Genomic DNA, 23554 nt, shown 5'->3' on the forward strand with positions numbered 1-23554 from the left:
CCTCTGCTATTTTGTGTATGCAAACACGGAGCACCAACTATCCATATATTGCTGATTAGCAGCAGCCATACCATGATCTCTCTCAAATTGTGCCATTCTATGGGGTATAGATAATACCTTCTAAAAATGAATAGTGTTGGGGGGGTGTTGCCCATAGCAACCAAACAGATTTAAATGATAGATAGAATCTGTTTTGGTTGCTATGGACAAGACCTCCACTTTTCCTTTTCAGGTTTGATAAATCAACCTCTCCTGTTCTATACACAGAAAAAAAAAAAGTAATCCACTGTGGAGATAAACCTGCAATGCATGCTGGGACTTGTAGTTTTACAACAGCTAGGGATTCACAGGTTGCCCAACTCTGTGTCCTACCATTATTGTGGCATTGGCACAATCCTAAGGGAGAAGGGGACACAGACCCCACACCCCCTCTCCTGTTAGGTGCTCAAGCCCCGATAACATATCACACCCTCCCCCATTCCCCTCCACTTGTGTGCCCGGTCTCCTGAGCGACAAGAGCCCTGACCTCCGGCGTCGTGACGTCACATCCTCACCCTCCCACGTGGTGCGGCTCGTCACGTGCTCCCACTGTCCTTGGCCGCCGTGGGTTGTGGAAATCATGGCAGCTCTGTTAGCAGGAGCCCGGCTCGTTCTCCGCCAGGGACAGCGCTTCCTCCCGGCGTACACAGTGCGCTCTGGTCCTGTGCCGGCCAGGTACGTGTCATGGCCGTGTGTGGCCGTCCTCATACATGTGTACGTCACATCTTATGTGAATGTCATGGGTGCATGCATGAGGCGTGCGTGTCATGGCTATCAGCTGCCCGTCATGGCTATCAGATGCCCTTCCAGGGGCAGTCTGAGGGGTGGGAGTTGTGTCCCAGAAGTGTACTATTGACAATAGTTTTCACAATATGTCAAGTGTGCTTGTGGGTCATTAATGACTGCTTGACCTGTCAGTCACCTATACAAGACCTAAGTGGTTCATTTCTGTTTATAGTGAATAAAACTAATAACCATTGTGTTTCATCATGTGTTGTGGTCTGTAGCTGTGTGACCTTTGACTTTAGAAAGGTCATGCTGGTGTTCCTTACATGTTCCCATAGATTATACAAGTAGGGGCAAGGGGAGTGGGAATGGTTGCTCCAATTGTTCAGGAGTGGCTATACCCTTCTAATAAAGAGTTTTTTTATTTGGATAATTATATCCTTATTATCTCATTTCAAGGGGTGCATCAAAACCGCTGATAATATAAGGAGAAGAGAAGAAAGAAAATTTGGTTTTTATAAGATGCACTAAACACTCCACTTAATTGAATAATTTTTCATAGTTAGGGGTTCTCTAGAATAAGACTTAACTTTTATTAGAATAAAATTAAAATCTACTAAAACAGCAAAATATCCAACAGAATAAAATAGATTCATGAAATTGTGAATTTAAAAGCTGCACATCTCATAAATCTCTCATTCATCAGTCATATAGGGTAATTTGATAAGATACAGTCTCAATATATAATGACTGCTTATAATAATCCCCTTACAGAATATAGGAGCAGTCCAGGTTTTCTACGTAATATACCTATTGGTGTGGACAGACTTGTCCACACCAATCTATGTTCCCATAGATTGTAAGCTTGTGAGCATGGCCCTCTTACCTATCTGTATGTATTACTCAGTATTGTTTTATTACTGTTATTGATTGTAAAGTGCCATGGAATCTGTTGGCGCTATATACATAAATGATGATATGCATCAAGTACTGCTCATTCATTTGCTAGCTTTAAATCTGAAGGTTTTCTTAATTGTGATATCGCTGTTCTTGCTAGAGTGGCTATATACTCCTTGAACATATTGGCTGTTTGCAAGTAATTCGTATTAAATGCCATTTTCGACAAACTTATGACTAGGTTTACTTAGTGTTTAGATGTCATAGTTGTTCTGTGTAAGTGCTAACAAAACTGGTATTCTGTGACCCCTTTCTGAGGCATGAAGGTCAAACTAGATTTAACCAGTAAATCCTCTTAATTTAACCTCTTTTGGCTACATTTGTTACTGCAAAAACCGCCAAATGTTATTTGTCTTGTCTGTTTTTTGCAGATATGTGAGCAGCTCAACAAGACTATTTACAGTAGCTGCACAAGAAGTGGAAAGCTCAGAAATAAAGACTTTTTCAGTAGCTGGAATTGTAAAAATAAGGCAAGAAAGTTTCATGAAAGCACAGCAGGATAAATCGTATCATGAGTTGGGAAACAAACTGAAAAAATTACGACGTGTTACCAAACAGGAGCTGCTTGAAAGTTTTGATCATGTTTGCAAGACAGGTAAAACACTCTCTTCAACAAATCATAACTTTTCCATGTTTTCAATGAAAAGCTATATCTCTTCAATCATCCCTCTTCCCTCCTGGTCCCAAGCTGGTCCCACTGCTGCTAGTATCTGTAACTTCTCCCCGACTGACAGCTGCTAGAAGTCTGAATCTAAATGCAGGGTTTCGGGTATTTGGGCTGCTTCAGCACCACTTACTCAGTGACAACAGTTTACTTTCAGACTCTTCTTAGTTACCAGCCAAAGATGAGGTACCCTTATAAACCGACTGTTGACTAACTCGGAGACCTTGTACCATGTTTGCTAGTTTCAGGAGAGGGGGTTTATTTTGTAAATAGGGTGTGATTTTTGCAGCAATATTGTTTTATATTATTTAAAGTTACCAACTATGTAAAGTGGACTTATCACCGGTACACAGTGGAGACAGTCAGTGTTCAGACTGTCGGTTCACTAGAAGCCTGTAACCTCACAGGGCCCTTTGCTTCACTGATGTCACTAATTCCTTAGGGAATTGACAGGTTTCATTCTCTGGTTTAAATTGCAAAACAGCTGCCTACATTGTGTATAGGTGATGGGTCCACTTTAAATTCCTAAGTGAGAATACAAACAGTTTATTTTTTAGAATAAAATAAGACCTCACTGTTGCTGAATGAGTGGTACTTAAAGGTAATTAAATCACTGTAAATCTAATATTAAGGTCAATATGTAAAACCTGTATATTGTCAATTTATCTACTATAGATATATATTATATATATATATATATATATATATATATATATATATATATATATATATATATATATATATATATATATATAATGAGATATATATATATATATATATATATATATATATATATATATATATATATATATATATATATATATATATATATATATACACACACACACCCACACACCTTGTTCTCTTTCGGTCTGTGTGTATGTTAGGGGATTTAGACTGTAAGCTCCAATGGGGCAGGGACTGATGTGACTGAGTTCTCTGTACGGCTCTGCGGAATCAGTGGCGCTATATAGATGATGATTCCATGCAGTGATCCCCACTGGTCATGTAATTCTTCCCTGTTAGTGCTGTAATGCTTTTTGTCCTGAAATTGATAACCCAGAGAAATTCAAACGGTGTTGTGCCAGCTTCCAATAATCAGTACATATTTTAGAAACTACACAGTACTGTTTGTACATCTTCTGACAGTTGTCAATGCTGGGAAAATTAGTGTTTAACCCATGGTGGTGGGAAATTCTCCCGAACAGCGGGCTTAGGCAGTTAGCTCTTTATGCTGCTCTGTTTTAAATCCTGCGGTTGAATGAGAGCTTGGCGTATATAGAGGATTCTGTAAACCCGCACCCCCCCCCCCAGAAAAAAAACCCAAAACAAAACAAACAAACAAACATGAAAAACAAAAGATGGAGACTGTACAGGTAAGGACATTGCTGGATACACTTGATTAGATTTGGGTAGGGTAGGGGGTATAATGTGGACTTCTCCTTTTAGCCTTTGCAATACCCAGTGGCACTAGCAGGGCCAGGGTAATTATGAAGATTTTGATAATACATCAGTTTGTCTTAAAACATGCCACAAATTAAAATGAATTGATACAAAGTAAAATACTATTTACAAAGCTCGATTCTCCTGAGTTAGTTGATGTGAATAGTGGAGTATTAAGCCACAGACTGAAATTTAGATAGTGGGAGGACAGGGTCCCCAATAGCACAGAGTAGTGATGTGGGGCTCCTGTCACACTGATGCAGTATGATTAAATGCATCTCTATAAAGTTCATATTTATTTGTTTTTTCCTTACACCACACATTTGTAAATGCTTGTGGTAATTTAAAGTGACTTAACTGTTTGATTGCTGCTTTGCATATTGTACATATAGTTTTACTATTGTTTTACGGTGTGGTGAATTTTCTCTCTAACACAAAAAGTGTTGTATATTTTGGGAGCCAATAGGAAAAATCTAAAATCTAGCAGCCAGCTGAAGACATGGCTACACCCCCTCACATTGAAAATGTTGACAGATTTTGGCTACAATCCTTCAGAAAGAGTAACGTTGGTATTCAGGGCCAAAGAGGTTATGATTAGACTTCAGCCCCACAAACCAATTGTGCTGTTCTTTTTGGCACTGGACGTCCGGATTCACTTCCGAATGTCTTCTGGCTTACTGTTGTCATAATCGGCAATCAATGTTTGCTATGGGTTCCCTTTTTAAAGTAATGATAAAATCAAGTACTACATTTAGGCTGTAGTCCTACTGTTTTGCAATATACTGCTGCCGTTCATTACAAAGTTCATGTTTGGTTGTTGACAGATAGCTGCTAAAAAAAGAAAAAAACAGAGCTGGTAAAAATTGACTAGTTAAGCTAGGTACACGCTACACTGTTTTCGTCCAATAATCGGCTCAATCAGCCGACATACAACCGCTCGTTCAAAAGTCAGGTCAGTGTGTGTAGTGACACGATGGTCAAAAGTCTGCCCAAATGGACGATTGTCTCCTCATTTGGTTGGTTGTGCTGTTTAATATTTTCGTTCCAATCTCGTTTCCGCTGTGTAGTGTGTATAAACTTCTGACCGATCCACAACAGTGAGTACGAAATTAGTCATTGCTCACGACAACATGGCTGTAAAAAGTCGCTAAAGGGACGTCCACTCTTCCCTTTATCGTCCTAAACAAGGCTAGTGTGTATGCAGTCCATGGACTGAGCGATCGGACCATCGATCGCATGTAAAATCGCTCGGCATAAAAAGTTGGTCGAAATTTCTGTAGTGTGTACCCAGCTTTAGTAGAGACCTCTTTTGCTTATCAGTTTTTTTTGTCTTGTAGAAGGTTGTTGAGATTTCTCACAAGTCTCCATTCATTGTTGTCACTGAAGGAGCAACTTAACTTCTCAGTGTGTAAAAGTTTAGCAGTCATCACATTGTGAAGGAGCAGGAGGATTTTCCACAAGGAACAATGATGGCTGGGCCTCCTCTACCACTGTTCCCAGGGGTTCCACCACCAAGTACTCTTCCAGTGCTAATGAGAGTGAAGTAATATTGCCAGAGAATACATGCACTGCTATGCATTCATGAATGGAACATATTACACCTTGCCTAGCTTTGTAATGACTTTTGTACTATGGATCTCTTTGTCATTATAGTAGTACTACAAGAAAAGATCTACAAGGCATATATTGCTCTTTGAAATTACAATATTTTTTTTCAGTATGATGTCTTTATAAATTTGATATCAGCATGTTTGTCAGCATGTTCATTTTGCTTGATTTGCAAGTTTTTGGCTTTATTTTGGCAGATAGTTTAATTTAATTAAGCTCATAAGACACACCCCTATGGATGCTGTGTTCTACAGTCATGGCCAAAAGTTTTGAGAATGACACAAATATTGTTTTTCACAAAGTCTGCTGCCTCAGTTTTATGATGGCAATTTGCATATACTCCAGAATGTCATGAAGAGTGATCAGATGAATTGCAATTAATTTCAAAGTCCCTCTTTGCCATGACAATGAACTTTATCACAAAAACAACATTTCCACTACATTTCAGCTCTGCCACAAAAGCACCAGCTGACATCAGGTCAGCGATTCTCATTTAACACAGGTGAGCGTGTTGATGAGGACAAGGCTGGAGATCACTCTGTCATGCAGATTGAGTTAGAATAACAGACTGAAAGCTTTAAAAGGTGGGTGGTGCTTGAAATCATTGTTTTTCCTCTGTTAACCATGGTAAGCTGCAAGGAAACACGTGCAGTCATCATTGCTTTGCACAAAAAGGGCTTCACAGGCAAAGATATTGCTGCTAGTAAGATTGCACCTAAATCAACCATTTATCGGATCATCAAGAACTTCAAGGAGAGAGGTTCGATAGTTGTGAAGAAGGCTTCGGGGCGCCAAAGAACCTCCAGCAAGCGCCAGAACTGTCTCCTAAAGATGAGTCAGCTGTGGGATCGGGACACCACCAGTACAGAGCTTGCTCAGGAAAATGCACCGGGCAGGTATGAGTGCATCTGCACGCACAGTGAGACATAGACTTTTTGAGGATGGCCTGGTGTCAAGAAGGCCAGCATAGAAGCCACTTCTCTCCTGGAAAAAGATCAGGGACAGACTGATATTCTGCAAAAGGTACAGGGATTGGACTGCTGAGGACTGGGGTAAAGTTATTTTCTCTGATAAATTCCCTTTCAGATTGTTTGGGGCATCTGGAAAAGTGCTTGTCCGGAGAAGGAAAGGTGAGTGCTACTATCAATCCTGTGTCATGCCAACAGTAAAGCATCCCAAGACCATTCATGTGTGGGGTTGCTTCTCAGCCAAGGGAGTGGGCTCACTTAAAATTTTCCCTAAGAACACAGAATGATACCAAAACATCCTCCAAGAGCAACTTCTCCCAACCATCCAAGAACAGTTTGGTGATGAACAATTCCTTTTCCATCATGATGGAGCACCTTGCCATAAGGCAAAAGTGATAACTAAGTGGCTTGTGGATCAAAACATTGAAGTTTTGGGTCTGTGGCCAGGAAACTCTCTAGACCTTAAACACTTTGAGAACTTGTGGTCAATCATCAAGAGGCGGGTGGAGAAACAAAAACCCACAACTTCTGACAAACTCTAAGCATTGATTAGACAAGAATGGGCGGCCATCTTACAGTATGTGGCCCAGAAGTTGATTGACAGCATGCCAGGGTGAATTGCAGAGGTCTTCAAAAAGAAGGGTCAACACTGCAAATATTGACTCTTAAACTTAATGTAATTGTCAATAAAAGCCTTTGACACTTATGAAATGCTTCTAATTTTACTTCAGTATACCATAGCAACATCTGACAAAAAGGTCTAAAACACTGAAGCAGCAAACTTTGTGACAACCAATACTTGTGTCATTCTCAAAACTTTTGGCCATGACTGTAGGTTCATATGTGTCTCGGTATTGCCAGTTCCCCCAAAATAAAAGTCTTGACCATCAACAAAGAAATGAACAGTGTTCCACAAATTAATTTCATGGCAGAGGGGAGTTGGCAATAAGTAACAGGGTAGGGCAGACATGATCCTGCACTGAATTGAAGATATACAGTTTTTAGATTTTGGAACACTGGAAAATAGTTTGTGCCACTAACAAAGAGCAGAGTTGTTTGTAGCCAGGGAAATGCTACTTTAAACTTAATTGTAGTAGTGTCTCATGAAGACAGTTCATCTGAGAAGATGGATAGTTTACTTTGCAAGTATATGTGGGTCTTGGTAATGTTACAGTGCTTAGCTCATTACCTTAATGTTTTATGCACCTAATTAAGATGTTAGGTTGGCGGAGAGCTATCCATATGGCCCACTATAGCTTGAGCCCACACCTACCTGCCCACATGTATGACCAGCTCAGGCCAGCCCTCTGCCAATTGGATGTGTCAGCAAGTCTATTGCCAGTTTGAGTCTGGGTCTGAATAATCTTCCTGACATCTATTTATAATTTGATGAACACTTTTTTGTATATCGCCAGCATAATCTGCAACTCTTTCCAATTGGAAACAAACACTAATAAAGCAAGAATGAGTATTAATAAACAAAGAGGTAAGAGGGCTATGCTTGCAAGCCTACACTCTGATTTATTTCCCCACTCTGCCTCACACCTGCCCAAATAAACTGTAAGCAAAGAGGTTTGTAGATTTATGTATAATTTCGTTATAAAGTAGATTGAGCGCTTCCAAATTACAAGAAAGTCTTGTCAAAATATTAATTTGAATGGCAGCAATTTAGCCTGCTCATATCAGATAGTCCATCCATGGTGTATAAATTCCCAGACAGTTAAAGCAATCCTTTGATAAATCATAGGAGAGTTTTACAAATGTGGTTAGTGTACCTTTACTTTGTCTTTTCACATGTACTGAAAATTAAGCCATTAAGTTTTTAAGCATGGGATATCTTCTGCTTTGGATTTATTCATTCTAGATCACCTACAAATATGAACAATTTGATAGTTATGAACTTGTATCCCTCTGATGGTTTGGTATGGGGTTTATACACAGGAGACAGAGGGCACCCAGAGGTGTAATATTGAAAACAAAGGAAATCTATCTGCCATGGAGTGCAGATCATTTTAAATAGGGTCCCAGGGAACGAGATATAGGGTGAAGTCTCAAAACATAACCAATGAAATGGGTCATATGATTTCTCTGCTCCCAAGTTAAGTTGGGATTTTCTTAATTTTTTAACAGGCATATTATTCTTACTATCCCCTGTCAAGCAAGCAACTTTTCCAAGAAAAAAATAAAATATCTAGGGTGCCAGGTAGAGATATAGTCGATCTGCACAGTATAAAAATATCTTTCCATGGCCCATTAATACAAAAAAGCATATTGGTAACTCATACTGGCCACACAGATTTGTTAGTTCAACTGCATAATTTTATTTATGAGGTTGTTGAAAACATCTAAACTATTAGTTCTAGTTTGCCACAAGAGGCCCACAGCGCTGTACAGGTGGCAAACAACAAGACAGTACATGGTATAACAGTGCAATACAGTAAACAAATAACATTGCACCTCTTAACACAGCTACTGGGGTGCACGGGGTATATTCAGTGCAAGCTAAAACCTGTGTCCATTAGTTTGGGTGCAACTAACTGGTTTAGAGCCACTGAAGAGGTACAAAGACAATGGAGTTAATGGGCAGAGAGCCCAGGGAGGAGGTGTGCAGTGTAGTGGGAGAGCAAAAGTTATATGTAATGAGAACAAGAAGGAAGAGGGCAAGAAGTAAGAGTGGAAGATAGAGGGTGAGGTATTCTACATGGTGATATGATTAAGTCAGTGGTTCCCAAACTGTGTACCTAGGCTCCCTGGGGTGCCTCGGCCAGGGCCAGTGGTAAGCAAAGCGGGGGACTACTTGGTAATTATTTTGGCTTAGGGGTGCCTTGAAAAAATTATCTAAACCCTAAGGGTGCCTTGAACTGAAAAAGTTTGGGATCCACTGGATTAAGTGAAGGACTAGTACGAAGGACAGAGCGTTTTCAATGATCTTTTGAAGCTATATGGGCTAGGGTATAGTCTGATAGAACAAGGGAGATTGTTCCAGTGGTGCGAAGCCGCACAGGAAAAATCATGAATAAGAAGGGAGTGAGATGTGGTTACCAGAGAAGAGGAAAGGCGAAGGTCATTGGCCGACCAGAGAGGGCAGAAGGGAGTACGTATGGAGATGTAGGGAGCAGTGCCGTTTTAGAGGGCCATGTACGTAAGGGTGAGGAGTTTGAAGAGAATTCTGTAGGGAGAGGGGAGGCAGATGTTGAGCGGCGAGAGAGGATAACTAGTTGCAGCACTAAGAACAGATCGAAGAGGAGCAAGATGGGAGTGGGGGAGGCCAGTAAGGAGAAGGTTGCAGTAGTCGAGACAAGAAATGATCAGTGAGTGGATTTGGTGGCATTGTGGGAGGGGAAAGGTGCGATAAGGATGTTGTTTCGTAACTGGAAGTGATTGGAATGCAAGAGATTGAATGTGAGGGGAAAAGGAGAGGGAAGAGTCAAAATTGACACCCAGGTAGCGGTGTTGCGGAACAAAGGAGATAGTGGGGTTGTCACTAGTGATAGAGGGGTCGGGAGGGGAGGAGACTCTTGATGAAGTACACACGAGAGGAGGGAATGGGAGAGATCAGGAGATGAGGTAGAGTTGAGTGTTGTCTGTATGGAGGTTGTACTGGAGGCAGAAGTCCCTGTGAGACTTCTATGAGAAGGAGGGGGGCGGGGTTAGGAGGAACTAAGGATAGAAATGGAGGAACAGGTTGGTGAGGTAGGAGGTGAAACGCAAAAGGACTGTGTCAGAAAGACCTATGGTGTGAAGGGTGTGGAGTAGGACAGGCTGATCCATCATTGGTGACTTTAGTCAAGGCAGTTTCTGTGGAGTGGAAGGGTTGAAAGGCACATTGCAGAGGAGGAAGTTGTCCGAGAGGTAGCTGCTGAGACTGTTGTAAAGCCCTCCAAGTATATTGGAGGCAAAAAGGTTAAGAGAGATGGGGTAGTTAGATAGTGAGGATGGGTCAAGATTGATAGGAAAAGGAGAGTTTGTGGCCTCAATTTTGGAAGTGAAAAATGAGGCAGTAAGGGAGAATGGGAAGGAAGGGGGGGGGGTGCAAAGAAGTGTTTTGAATGTGGAAAAAAAGAGGCAGGGCTTGAAGGGAGTACTGTAAAGAGATGAGTCTTGAAAAAGGATTGTTTAGTGAGGGAAAGGGCGAAATTGTAGAATGAGAGGATGAAGGAAGTCTGCCAAGGAATGAGATTTTCTCCAGTGGCGTTCGGTCGTAAGTGTGCATATTTGAAGGTGCCCGGTAAATTTGGAGTGCCAAGTTTGGGAACTGTGACCAGGGGGGTGGTAGATGACAGATTCATGGAGATGGAACAGGTAGAAGAGTGGATAGAGTGGACTTCATACGAGGTGAAAGAAAGGGAGGGCTCAAGGGAGCTGACACAAAAGGTACAACTGGTGAAGAGGAGGATGCCCACCCCGCTGCCTAGGCTGTCATCACGTCTGATGGAGTGGGTGAAAGAGAGAGCCCCATAGGAGAGAGCAGAGGGGTGGAAGCATTATCTGTGGAAGAAAGCCAAGTTTCGGTGCTGGCAAGAAGGTTGAGAGTTGGAGATGAAGAGAACATGTGTAGAGTGCAGTTTGTTGTGGTTCTGGAATTCCAGAGAGCACAGGAGAAAAGGAGAGAGGGAAGTGGGAGATATGGATGACATTGATGGGGTTGCTGGTGCATGGAGATGGGCTGGATCTCGGACGGAGATGAGGGCAGGGAGTAAGGATGGTTGTTGGATGGGAGCAAGGAGACATTGTGAAAGACGTAAGGGAGTAGGCGAAGGAGAGAGGTTTTACTAGCAAATTAGTGGGTGAAGGGAGAAGAGGTACTAGGAAGGGGATCGGGGGGAGAGAAGAAAGCCAGCAATGTATATGCAAAAGCCTTACTGACGTGTATGTATATGACCTACTGATGTGCAATGCCAATGCGTAGCCTATCGCACATTGAATCTCTATGGGAATATGATGGACAAGTGATATTAATACAACAAGCATTGCAGTTATGTCTTGCTGCTGCAATCAAATTGCACGCTACCATATTTGTGGTGACATGCATTCGCTAGTCTCATCGAATTGCGATCATATCGCACACAGGAAATACAGTTTATAACCAATTTAGATTGATTGGTTTGACCAATATTTTAACTTCTCTTTAAACATTGGTGCACATAATCCAATTATTCAACCCTACCTGTGAACACCAAGATATGTTTTACTGGCGGTGTGGGTAATTTGCTCACTGATCTTATCACATGGGCAGTCGTGGCAAATGGTTTTGCCTGTGGCCACAATTGCCATCAACTTATAAACAGATGACTGTGTTAGGAAGGTGTCTGCTGCTCCCTTATTTTCACTCTAATAGAAGACTGTTGAGCCCATGTCCTTCCACGTTTTATGTACTACTAAAAAAGCAACCATCCCTTGAGAGAATAATGACCATGTGTAAGTAGATTGTTTACTACTGAATTAGTGCTGGAAATACATTGTCCCTTTTGATTTTGCTAGTGCCAGCCTAAGCTGCCAGCACTAGGATTGGTTAAGCTGTCTTGTGGAGGCACATCTCTTTTTTTTATTGCAGTTTTAAATCTAGTGGTTTATGTCAACATTTGGACCTTCTCTTTTAACCATCTCTTTTAACCATGTCAACGTTATGAACTTGTCGACCTTAAGAATGTAGACATTTTCACTGACTACAACTACATCCTGCTCTGTTTGTCAAGTACTGTTTATTTTTTTAAATATATTTATCTAGAAAGTTGTTTAATGATATAGCGTGTTTTTCTTTATCTAGGTAAACCCAACAGCAACCAGGCCTGGGTCTTTCTGCATGCTTGTGGCTCGTTAATGCCAGGGTTTCCTCCGTCAGAAAGAACAGAGGTTGCAAACAAAATCTGGGGTGATCTGCAAAAAATGGGTATGTTTCTCCCGTTCCTTCTACCAATTACTTCTTTACTGTTTTCGTCATTTAATTCATGGAATATTTGCAGATGCGGAAAAACACTTTGTGGCTTTACAAATGGTTGTTCTTTGGTATTGGGGCATACCCACACATCTGTTTAACTGTTTGTAAACTACAGCCACCATCACCCAGTTACTGTATTTTCGTAACACCCCGAGTATTTGATGTCGCTTAGCTGCATGATAAAATGTGTTCCAATTAAGAGTCAGATATACTGACAAATGTATCATCTATGTTGTCTGCCATACAATGTGCTTTAGTTTTTGCTTGAAATAATAGATGTTTTAAGAAAACATTTATGTCTAGTGATTAGCTTCCTAGCATAATTGAAGCTATAAAATGAAAATTAATTTTCTTTGTTTTATGACTGATATCTTTTATCTCAGTAATCCAGCTTCTGTTACTTCCCCATAACCTTTTGCTCTCACTAGTTTCATCACCCTGCCATCAGATATGCTCTTCTCTTCTGCCTCTGTTACTCAGTCTGACATAAGATCAAGTCCTTATCAGTCTATATTTCTCTACTAGTTTGACCATTGTCATGGTCTGGTCACTTAAAAATGTTTTGTTTATTTAAACTATGCATCATAGGCAAATAGATGATGCAGTGCATTTCCACTTCCAAGTGCAACTGACCACAGAATACCCCTTTATAAATTTGTGAAACACAACTACTTAATACAGCAGGACAGAGTAATTCCCACTGTCAGCAGTAGTTGTGTTTTGCTAGCCATTAGCTAAATTGTCTCTCGCGCTAAAGATTATTGACACTGGGACTTTAATGCCAAAAAAATAAATTATACCTAAAAGTAAGGCTCTAAAGTCCACATAAGATGGCAATCTTATCCCCCAATAAAAAGAACTCATGAACAATTTGGTGTTTTCAGACGTTACAAGCCCAGGAAACTAATTGATCTCGTGTTTTTTGATCTCGTGTCTATTCTGAGATTTAATGTCAAATAAAAACACATGATATTGCCAAATATTAGCTGTTGTCATTATAGTTGCGAGGTCTCTTCCCAAATTAATAATTTGTGTATTTTGAAATTTTAATATTTACAGTATAGTAGTTATTTTCTTTTTAACTAAATGCAGAATATGGATCCAAAAATGTTCAAAGTATTCCCACTGTGTTTTTAAAGGGTGTTTCTTTTTATTTCTATTTTTTCTTTGGGTTAATGGGTTTTCCAAAAATAGGCTTCATCACGTTGTGCCGTCTACGTTTCTTAGTGTAGCTAAATCTTATTTTGCCTCCCATGTCAACATCAAACCTGGTGTGCAGCGGTCTCTCCCACTTTCAGATGACTTTAATTTATTGGTTCCTGCATATTGCTGCTTCATCTTTTTGCCTTTTGTCTATGCTTTTTAGCTATGTCTTATCATATATTATTATGAACATGTATTTATATAGCGTCGGCATATTCTGTAGCACTTTTGGGAACAAACAGTAATAAAACACTCTGTATTAACAGAGAGGTAAGAAGACCCTACTTACAATCTATAGGACAGTTAGTTTGATGCACGTGCCACATATTGATGCAGCCAGATTGCAAAAAATAAAAGTGCTTTGTGGGGGTCTATGATTCAGTCGTACAGCAATGTTGGTCTGGGCTTCAGATGGGTGTTTAATCTTGTGTTTTGTTGCCCTGGGATATGGTGTGATAGAAATACATGGCTAAAAATATAGAAGCCAGAATGATAAAGCAATGTAATTAATAGTTGTTACAGGATAATAGTCCAAGCCTATAAATAAAGCAGCATCCCATGAAAAAACTATATTTTCTTTACAACATAAATCACTGTGCAGGCATTTGTCAAGAATGATCGTATTTTTTTTTTTTTTTTTTACCTTTTTCCTTGGTTTGTTTCTTCAGGCTGCCATTAATGATTTATAAATCTGCACAGTGTCAGGGGCCGCCATGGCAATCATTTTTTTTCTTATAGGAAGAGGGCAACCAACCCATCAATCGTTGTTTTGTAATTTACTTTCTTTCACTGATCAATATTAAACTGGTAACTGTACATTACTGTTGTCTAGGCGTGGTACTCAACGTTATCCATTACAACACTTTATTGAAAGTCTACCGTGAAAATGAACATCGCTTTTCTCCTACTGAATTTCTTGCCACTATGGAAGCGGCTGAAGTGGAGCCTGATCAGGTGCGGATTTTGTGCTTTAATCTATGGTAACTGGGTCACTGTTTACTTTTAATATAACAAGTACACCAGGATTCTACTTGTGTATTAGTGAAAGAGCAGGCTTCCCTGCTTACCTCTTTCCAACATAACACCATGTGAAACTGCCCTGCCTGGGAGAGGGGTCCCAAAACTTAATTTTAATTACTGATATTGCCAGAGCTTGCCTACATGTGCTGATATGTTCATGTTCTTTAAAGGGTGATGCAGTGTGCTCAGTGTCTTATTAATATATCTTCTGCTTTTCAATTACTGTGTTTGTTGTGTTTTATTTCAGTCCACCTATGAGGAGCTCATTGCGGCTTATTGTAGTGAAGGGGACATTGAAGGGGCTAGGTAGGTGATTAAAACTGTGTCATGGAAAGTCTGTATAACTTGTCTTGTGTTCCAGCTGCTAGTTAAATGCCAGCCATCTCTTTGTGCGTTGTCTTCATAACCCTCCCTCTCCTTTTAAATTAACGCAACTACTTGATGGTAGGAGAATGCTGCCTATCCGTTCACTAGGAACTAGTAACATCACGGTGGTGTAAGACCTGTGCCTTGTGCCTCCGTGATGTCACTAAATTCTAGTGTCCTGAATGACTGAATATTCAATCCGCAAAATGGTTAATGATTTAGCAATGTACATTAAAAACATTGCTACAAAAAAACATGGACTGCTCAAAAACAGATGGACATCTCCGCTGACATGAATCATTTTGACAGATCTTACTGGTATCTTTCTTCTGTCCATTGCTGTCTTACAGGCTGAGTTCTCATTATATGGCCGTAATAGGTTTCTGTATGTATTTAAACTAATTGGCCATTGAGTTACAACTGCCTTTTCTTTTGTTGTTGGTAGACTGCACTGCAAGTAACTTAACTAAAAATGTGTCTCTCAATTTTCAGCAAAATTTTAGGATTTATGAAGAGTAAAAATCTTCCCATCACGGAGCAAGTGTTCAATTCTCTGATTAAAGGACATGCCAGATCAGGGTAAGGTGTATACATGGTTAACTAAAGCTGCCGCAGCTTAATTTGCCACTAAAGTTAATTCATGTTGATTCCGTATGAAAAAACGTATAGCACAGTAGAAGTAGTTGGAAGATATTTCATATTCTGTGTAATGTTACTAACCACCTTTCTGTAATCCCCTCTGTGTTACTTTCTCACATCACATTTACTTGCAGATTTACAATAAACCTTAGCATACACTTACATTTGTTCTCATTGTCTAATTTGCGCTAGACAGATACTGGCTAACTGCTGATTGGTTGCCAGATCTCCATTGTTCTGCAGTAGTGTTACACACAGCAGATCTGCTCTGCTTTTAAAAAAAAGTATTCACCTGTAAAACATGATCTTAACTTTATCTACATTTTCTGGAAATGCCTTCTTAGAAGGGCACATTTCAAATATCCAGCTCTCTGAGTCTTTGGTTAATAGTTCTCCATAGTGGATCAAAATATTTTTTAGGAGGGAGGGATTTGGCAGAGCCTTACCTCTCCTTCACTCTGTAGAGGCTGCACCTGGTGGCTGAGAAGCAGGCGGAGGCAGCTACCTGGCTTGGCAGGACTCCCTGTCAACCTTTCAGCTGACAGGCATATTTCTGTAGTGTGCCGCCACAAGCAGCACTTCTGTCTGGGGAGGGGGCTTTTGTATTTATTGGCTCCTTTTTTGTGTTATCCTCTTTTTAGTTTTTATTTGTGTTGCAACACCTCTATCTGTCCTGTTGCAGAGACATGGAGAGTGCCAAGAACATCCTATCAGTCATGCAGGATGCTGGAATATCACCTAGACATACAACACATGCTGCCCTGTTGAATGCATATGCTGAGAAAGGAGATATTGAGAGTATTAAACAGGTTTGTGAGTAAATTCTCTGAATGAATTGTTGTTTTCAGTGTTTGTTTAGGAAGGAATATAGATTAGATAATTTTCAATTCCCTGTATGTGCAGGAATAGAGATTTTTAGGGTTCGCATAAGTCTTATTATTGATAAGGAAATATGCAAGTCTTACATTGCTAGCAGGGAGAACAGGAGGATCTTGTAGTTAGAGCATGGAAACAGCACCGTTCATTTGCAAGTTTAATGTGTACATGTGACCTCTCAAGCCTGTAAAATAGAGACATTGGACAATGCACCGGCATATGTGGCTGTATGCTGTCGCAGCTTAGACAGACAGTTGTCTCGCCAGTCTACCTGAGCTGTGGCTGAGAAATGTCCACTCAAATGGCAGCCACTGTGTGTTTCTCAGGTTAAACAGGCAATTTCTGACAGATAACCTATTTAAAATATTCCAGTAAATTGTAACCCGGCATAATCCTTTTAATTGGGCAAGATTTTCTTTTAGTGGCGTTATCCTGTAAAGGAATACGTATATGTCCTCCCTCACCTTGCCCTGCAAACTTAAACTAAGCAAAAATAGTTCTTGTATTAGTGAATCTTAATTTGTCTAGAAAACCAACACTCTGTGGATCTATGTAAAGAGCCAGGAGACGCCTAAACTTCCTAATGTGAGCAACATGGTTCCAGGAAGTGCCACCTCTGTGTGTTTTTCACTGTAGTGTTCTTTCTAACAGACTCTGCTAAGACCTTACATGGATAGATGTGTCGTATTAACAGCATGTTTGCATACAGCACACTTCTGTTTAATTTTGAAATAAAATGCAGTTTACACATTTATAAGAAAAGCTTGTTAACATGATAAAAACGGTTGTATTTCTTCCTATAGGGGTTTGTCATTTACCTCCTATGGGGCTTCTTTTACCATTAGATCCGCTAAATCCTTCCAGAAAGTGCAATTTTGCACCTTGGTAAAACCATGTTGCTCTGCAGAGAGGGGGGAGTCCTAGCTCAGCTCTAAATCACTGTGTGTAAAATAAAGCTGCCCAGCATGTGTGTGCTACATGCGTATTGTCCCTGCATGCAAAAAAAAAATGTATTTGCACCCTTTGTATCGCAAAATGGTTTATGCATGGGCAGATTAGCAACGCTCACAATGCTGCTACCAAGATATGGAAACCTACATGTATAAAATGTATTGTTTGTCTCCCTGCAGGCTCATGCTTGTGTTAAGGAAAGTAAGGTTTGTTTATTGGACTACATTTCTTTGCCATAAAATGCTCGCCCTGCTGCAAAATATAAAAGATAAATCACCAGGATATTTTGTACATTATGCAGACAGTAAAATAAAATGGTGATAGACAGGCTTTCTCCCCTCACAGCTCTTTTCAGAAATAACTCACTGATACTTCTTTTATGCCATGAGATGTAACAGAGAATTTATTTTCGTCAGATACTGGATACCAGTGGGAAAAACCTGACAGACAGACACTTGATGGCCGTTGTATTGTCTCTGACGAAGTCTGGATACTCTCAGTATGCTCCTGTTATATTTGAACACATGGAAAATGGTCCAGGGTATACCCAAGGTAATAACTACCAAAATATACATTTTCAATGCATGAGAGGTTTGAATATTTAAAGAAATAAAAATCTAAAGGCTTCGTTTTTAAATAAAGTTGTTCCAGTGTCCAGCTGATATTGGGAATAAAGTCCTCAGACCCTACTGTAAAATGTAAGGATTTTAGAAGTCACCAAGGTGTTTCATGAGTTATATATATATATATATATATATATATATATATATATATATATATATATATATATATATATATATATATATATATATATATATATATATCTATATAATGTTTGTATGTTACTGGATGCCTTATGATGTGCACACAGAGGGTAGTCATGTCGCCCCTTTAGAGCATGTTACACATTTGAAGGGGGCATGACCCATGCGTTACATTGTACAGAAGTAAAACACGTGGATTTGATGATCCCCTTATACAAGCAACCTGCATTGCTTGAAATTGAATTCTATTATTTATTTAAGTATTATATCTAATAATGTACTGTAATGTAACAAGAAAAAAAAAGCTTAATAGAAATAACCTTTGGCCTTGTGATTTATATGCTCATTGAAGTCACCAGTGACTTATTTTATGTTACTTTTTATCATTAGGAGGGGGTAAATTTCCATAATGCAGCACGGTGGCTCAGTGGTTAGCACTTCTGCCTCACAGCAATGGGGATATAAGTTTGATTCTGGTCATGGCCTTACCTGTGTGGAGTTTGTATGTTCTCCCCGTGTTTGGGTGGGTTTCCTCCCATACTCCAAAAACATATTAGTAGGTTAATTGGCTGCTAACAAATTGACCCTAGTCTGTGTGTATGTGTTAGGGAATTTAGACTGTAAGCTCCAATGGGGCAGGGACTGATGTGAGCGAGCTCTCTGTACAGCGCTGCGGAATCAGTGGCGCTATATAAATAACGTGATGATGATAATGTATTTCTCTTCCTTCTCCGTTGCTGCAGTCAGCAGTTGCCCACATTGCTCCTGTGTTGATCATTAACCCTGCATCTGTCCACCCCCATACTTAATGAACTCTTGCAAATGACCAAAAGTCTTATACAAAGGTTCTTTGACCGATTTTCCTTTTGTATATAAAAGAAGAAAATGTGGTATTTAAACCCTAATATCACAATATCTAATGGTCTTATCACAGTAGCCATTTTCTTTGTCAAAAACTACATGTTATTAGAAATCACATGGCCCCTACTATAAAATATAATCATTTTACAATTTGCCCTGGTGTTTACATGATCTGTTTGGGATCCTGTGCTTATATGGTCATAGAATCCTTAAGTAACTTATAATATTGTTACAATTCACCATAGTCTGTGTATTATCATGTATGCAATACACAAGTGATGTCTGCAGACTTGCATATTTTTTTTGTTTCTAATTGATCCGCAAGCCATGTAACCCCATGGTGAAAAAAACAATAGTAAATAACATTCTGCACGTTTAATTAACACTTTGATCTGGCAAAATCCGGTGGTAGTCATGTTCCTGAACTTGACTACCGCGACAAAACTTAACCCGACATCTTGAGTGTGAATCTCGGGGTAAGTGTTGTGATATTCTCATCGCTGTTGCGTACCCAACCCGGATAATCGCCCTTGGGCACACTTGACCTTAAAAGACACAGAAAATCTGCCAATGTATAATGATGAATTCTGTACATGTAACTGGTGGGCAGACGCCACTAAGACAGAACACATCTGTCTATTCATTCTTAACTACTGAAGTTTCAGCCAAAACATATTACTTTTTTTTTAATCAGTTATGTTTTCCTTATTTGCCTTTTGTTAATTGTTTCTGTATTTCAAAGCTATACTAATATTCTTGTATTCTGCGTTACATAGATCTCATAAATCTCAGTCTGACGTTATTGACGAGAGGCTATGAAGAAACAGCGCTGCAGGTAGCCAAGATGCTGCCTATGGGGAAATTATCCGAAGAGAATGCTGAAAGGCAGCCGGGCAATTTCTTTCTACAGCATTGCGTGAGGCTAAACATGGTATGGCCTATTCTCATGTTCTTTGTAAACCTCGAATGATAACTTACCTGTCTTACCTTAACATTTAGTCATATGGTTGTGTGTTGCTCTGATTACAAGATCCTCCTTTTTTTTTTTTTTGTCTGCTTTCTTTTCTCTGCCTTTATGTTTTTTAAGATCCGTGTTCTAATATTTCTTTTGTTTTTGGTAGACAAAATGTCAATTGATGTTAGAGCGGTAATGACTCCAGTGCCTCATTGTCATTAAACATGGCAGAAATAGTGACAGCGTTTCTAAGATTGTGGGGCATAGATTTGTTTTACCTATGCACATCAGTGCTCCGGTCTTCAAGCAGCATCTTGAGGGCACTGAAATACCCTCTAAGTTTGAAATGTATGATTTGCAGAATAATAGCATGCTCTTATCAAATGTAAATAGGTCATGAAACAGCTCATAAGAATTATATGTGTAGTTGTCCTTCAGTAGAAATGTCCTCCTTATGTATATTCATGCTTGCCAACTCTCCCAGACGGCCCGGGAGACTCCCGATTTCTGGGTAGGCCTCCCAAACTCCCGGGAGAGCTGGCAATGCTCCCGCATCTACCCACTTCCTAATGAAGTGGGCAGATTTGAAGCCTCCATGATGCTTTTCTCCGGGTATCGCATAATTTTGCACAATCCCCCCGTGTTTAAATGATGCGTTTACGTCACCTAGGGCGGGGCCAAAATGATGCAATTCGCAGAGCCCCGCCCCCCTCACACCCACCTTTACTCAGACTCCCGGAGGACAGTCTTTAAAGGTTGCCAACTATGTGTATATTAATGTTAAAGGCAGATTTTTATTTATTTATTTAAATGTATTTGCCTTTTTTTTGTAGCAGGCCATAACTCCAAGCTGTTTTTACTCAGGGAGCTGCGAGATGAAATTTAGCGAGTAATTACCGTATTAACGGTAATATTTTTAGAGCGCTCGTTTTTTTTTGTTTTAGCGCGTTAAAAGAAACAATTGAATACCCCCCAAAAGGTTTTTATTGAATTTTTTAGAAAAGCATATGTGGTTTGTAATCAGAACAATGTCTGAGTTAACTAGTTGGCAGCCCATGTTAATTAGCTAGGTCAACAGATAGCCTGAGAGGTAATGAGGTTAGAACTTCTAATGATATGCAATGTGCATTCACAGTAATATATTGGTTGAAATAGCATGCGGATATGTATCAATATAAATGTAATTGTATCAAAAGGTATCACAGACTTATATTGTGTAACACTGCTGATATAATGTGTCAAAAGTCTTATTGTTCCATGTAAGCGTGCAGTGTCATTCCTTGATGTACTATTGTAACCCCATGTGTAGTGTATCCAGCCAAAACAGCTAATTGAGTCAAGCCATTCTATTGTCTAATCAAGATAACAGGGACAGTATGTCTAGCAGCTAAAGTGTTGACTGGGAGACCCCTTCTGTAAGGGGGAGGTTTGAGACATTTGACCCTACTTCCTGGGTATACAGAAAATAATATAGGGCGAGGAGAATGCCAGGGGAGCTATTCTAGTTTGGAGGATCCTGGTGTAGAAGACATCAGCGAAAAGGACTCTGGGCCAGGCATCGTGGTGCCGCTGGAGGAAACCCTACCAGGACAGGGGCGGTGTGAGCCAGTATCCCAGGCTGGGGGACACCCTAACTGTTTTGCTAATCGGTAGTGGTAATATTGCAGGAGGATAAGACCCTGAAAGAGACAGAGATTACTACTTTGGAGTGCTGACTGCAGGAGGCTGCTGGAGGATACATGCTACCATTTACCCTGTAACTTGTGAACGTTTTGTGGTGTTGTGCTGTCGTAATAAAGTCTTATTTTGGATATATCCTGGTCTACCCGAGTGAGTTGAATCCCACAGAGTGTAACTGCCATCCCAGCTAAGGGTGGTATCCTCACATGGCTGTTATCACATTCGAACCAGATGGCTGTTGTGTTTAATTTTGAATATATATATTTTTTTCTTTAAAGCCACTAAACGAGCTGAAGAAATACGCTGATGAAATGGTGGCATCCGACCTGCACAACAATCCCTTATTGTATATTCTACAGTGTGCTTTGAAAGATTGTAAAACAGGTACTTTTGTTATGTATATGATACAATTTATATATTAATCCAATTTCTTGCTGTTATCTAACTAATAGATGAAATGTGTTTTTGTTTTTTTTGTCCTACCTTTATACAAAAGAGAAACCGATTATAGCCAATGCGAGTTACATAGAAACATAGAATTTGACGGCAGATAAGGACCCTTCCCCTGTGACCTTGCTCCTTCTGCATTTTGGGGGTTTCTTGATCAAATTAGACCTCCAATTTGGAGGACCCAAGTTCTTTAACAGGCCGCAGTGGAGTATTGTCAGGCCCTCATATTCCCACATTACTGCCCAGCTTCAACCCAGCAACCAAATTAGGTTTCATATAACAAAGTTATTACACTGCCTGATAGATCCCAACCTCCTTTCTCAGTGTCTCAAGCTCCAATTGTACAGAGGAAACGGGTCTTAAAGACAGGTAAAGGGGCCAGCGGGAGATTAATATTTTCCAAGGTAACAGGAAAACAGCATTTTAGCGACTGCCTATAAAAGAATGGTAGGATCACTAGGAAGTATAGTTATGAGCTCAGTTTTGGCTCCTACAGGCATTATGTAAGCCCTTTTTTATCACTGTAATAGACCACTTTAATGTAGTAGTAGAGAAAGATGAATGCTAACAAGAATGATTGTAAAACTTCATATTTCATTAAGGAGGCTTTTAAAAAAACAAAACTTAGTGTTTGTTTATGTTCTTTATTTTAGATTTAGCAATTGAGCTGATGAAAATCATGAAGAATGAACATTTACCTCTTAGAACGCACTACTTCTGGCCTCTGCTAGCTCACTTTCGCAATGAAAATGACATACAAGGTTAGTACTGGAAAGCTTGTATCACTATAAGGAATGGTTTCTAAGACGTCTCGCTATAACATATGCTATTTCATCATCATCACCATTTATTTATATAGCGCCACTAATTCCGCAGCGCTGTACAGAGAATTCACTCACATCAGTCCCTGTCCCATTGGGGCTTACAGTCTAAATTCCATAACACACACACAGAAACACAGACTAGGGTCAATTTGTTAGCACCCAATTAACCTACCAGTATGTTTTTGGAGTGTGGGAGGAAACCCACACAAACACGGAGAGAACATACAAACTCCTCACAGATAAGGCCATGGTCGGGAATTGAACTCATGACCCCAGTGCTGTAAAGCAGAAGTGCTAACCACTTAGCCACCGTGCTTAATATCTTGTTCCCCTACCAGACATCACCCATATCACAAATTATTGTAAAATATGTAATCTGTTTATGACTGACTATGAATGACTGGGAGTCTGCCTAGTTAGCATTGACCACTGAAAATTACACCTGAAATTTGAGTTCCTGTAATTGGAAATATTGCCTACTTAGTAATACAGAGGACCATCTTGTTTTGTAATGCAAATTATGGCACTCTTACGCCCTAAAAATGAAAAGTAGGTCCAAACCTTACAAATGCACTTTTAAAAATGAAGGAGCGGAATTACCTGTATTGGATTTCCTTTTCTT

The 23554-nt window shown here is 39.9% G+C and overlaps 1 protein-coding gene across 1 annotated transcript in view; it reads left to right on the forward strand.

Annotated features, from left to right (window-relative positions):
- The first annotated feature begins 570 nt into the window (after window positions 1–570).
- The window catches only part of LRPPRC (leucine rich pentatricopeptide repeat containing), a 123422-nt gene continuing 100438 nt past the window's right edge, over window positions 571–23554 (forward strand). The window contains exons 1-11 of the mRNA XM_075204144.1: window positions 571–714; window positions 2094–2317; window positions 12173–12295; window positions 14379–14500; window positions 14814–14872; window positions 15425–15511; window positions 16254–16380; window positions 17815–17950; window positions 19800–19954; window positions 21937–22042; window positions 22762–22869. Of these exons, the coding sequence (XP_075060245.1) occupies window positions 620–714; window positions 2094–2317; window positions 12173–12295; window positions 14379–14500; window positions 14814–14872; window positions 15425–15511; window positions 16254–16380; window positions 17815–17950; window positions 19800–19954; window positions 21937–22042; window positions 22762–22869 (1342 nt within the window). The 5' untranslated portion in view covers window positions 571–619. The remainder of the gene's footprint in view (window positions 715–2093; window positions 2318–12172; window positions 12296–14378; window positions 14501–14813; window positions 14873–15424; window positions 15512–16253; window positions 16381–17814; window positions 17951–19799; window positions 19955–21936; window positions 22043–22761; window positions 22870–23554) is intronic.

This window comes from Mixophyes fleayi, chromosome 3 (genome assembly GCF_038048845.1).
Source record: "Mixophyes fleayi isolate aMixFle1 chromosome 3, aMixFle1.hap1, whole genome shotgun sequence".
Lineage (NCBI taxonomy): Eukaryota > Metazoa > Chordata > Amphibia > Anura > Limnodynastidae > Mixophyes > Mixophyes fleayi.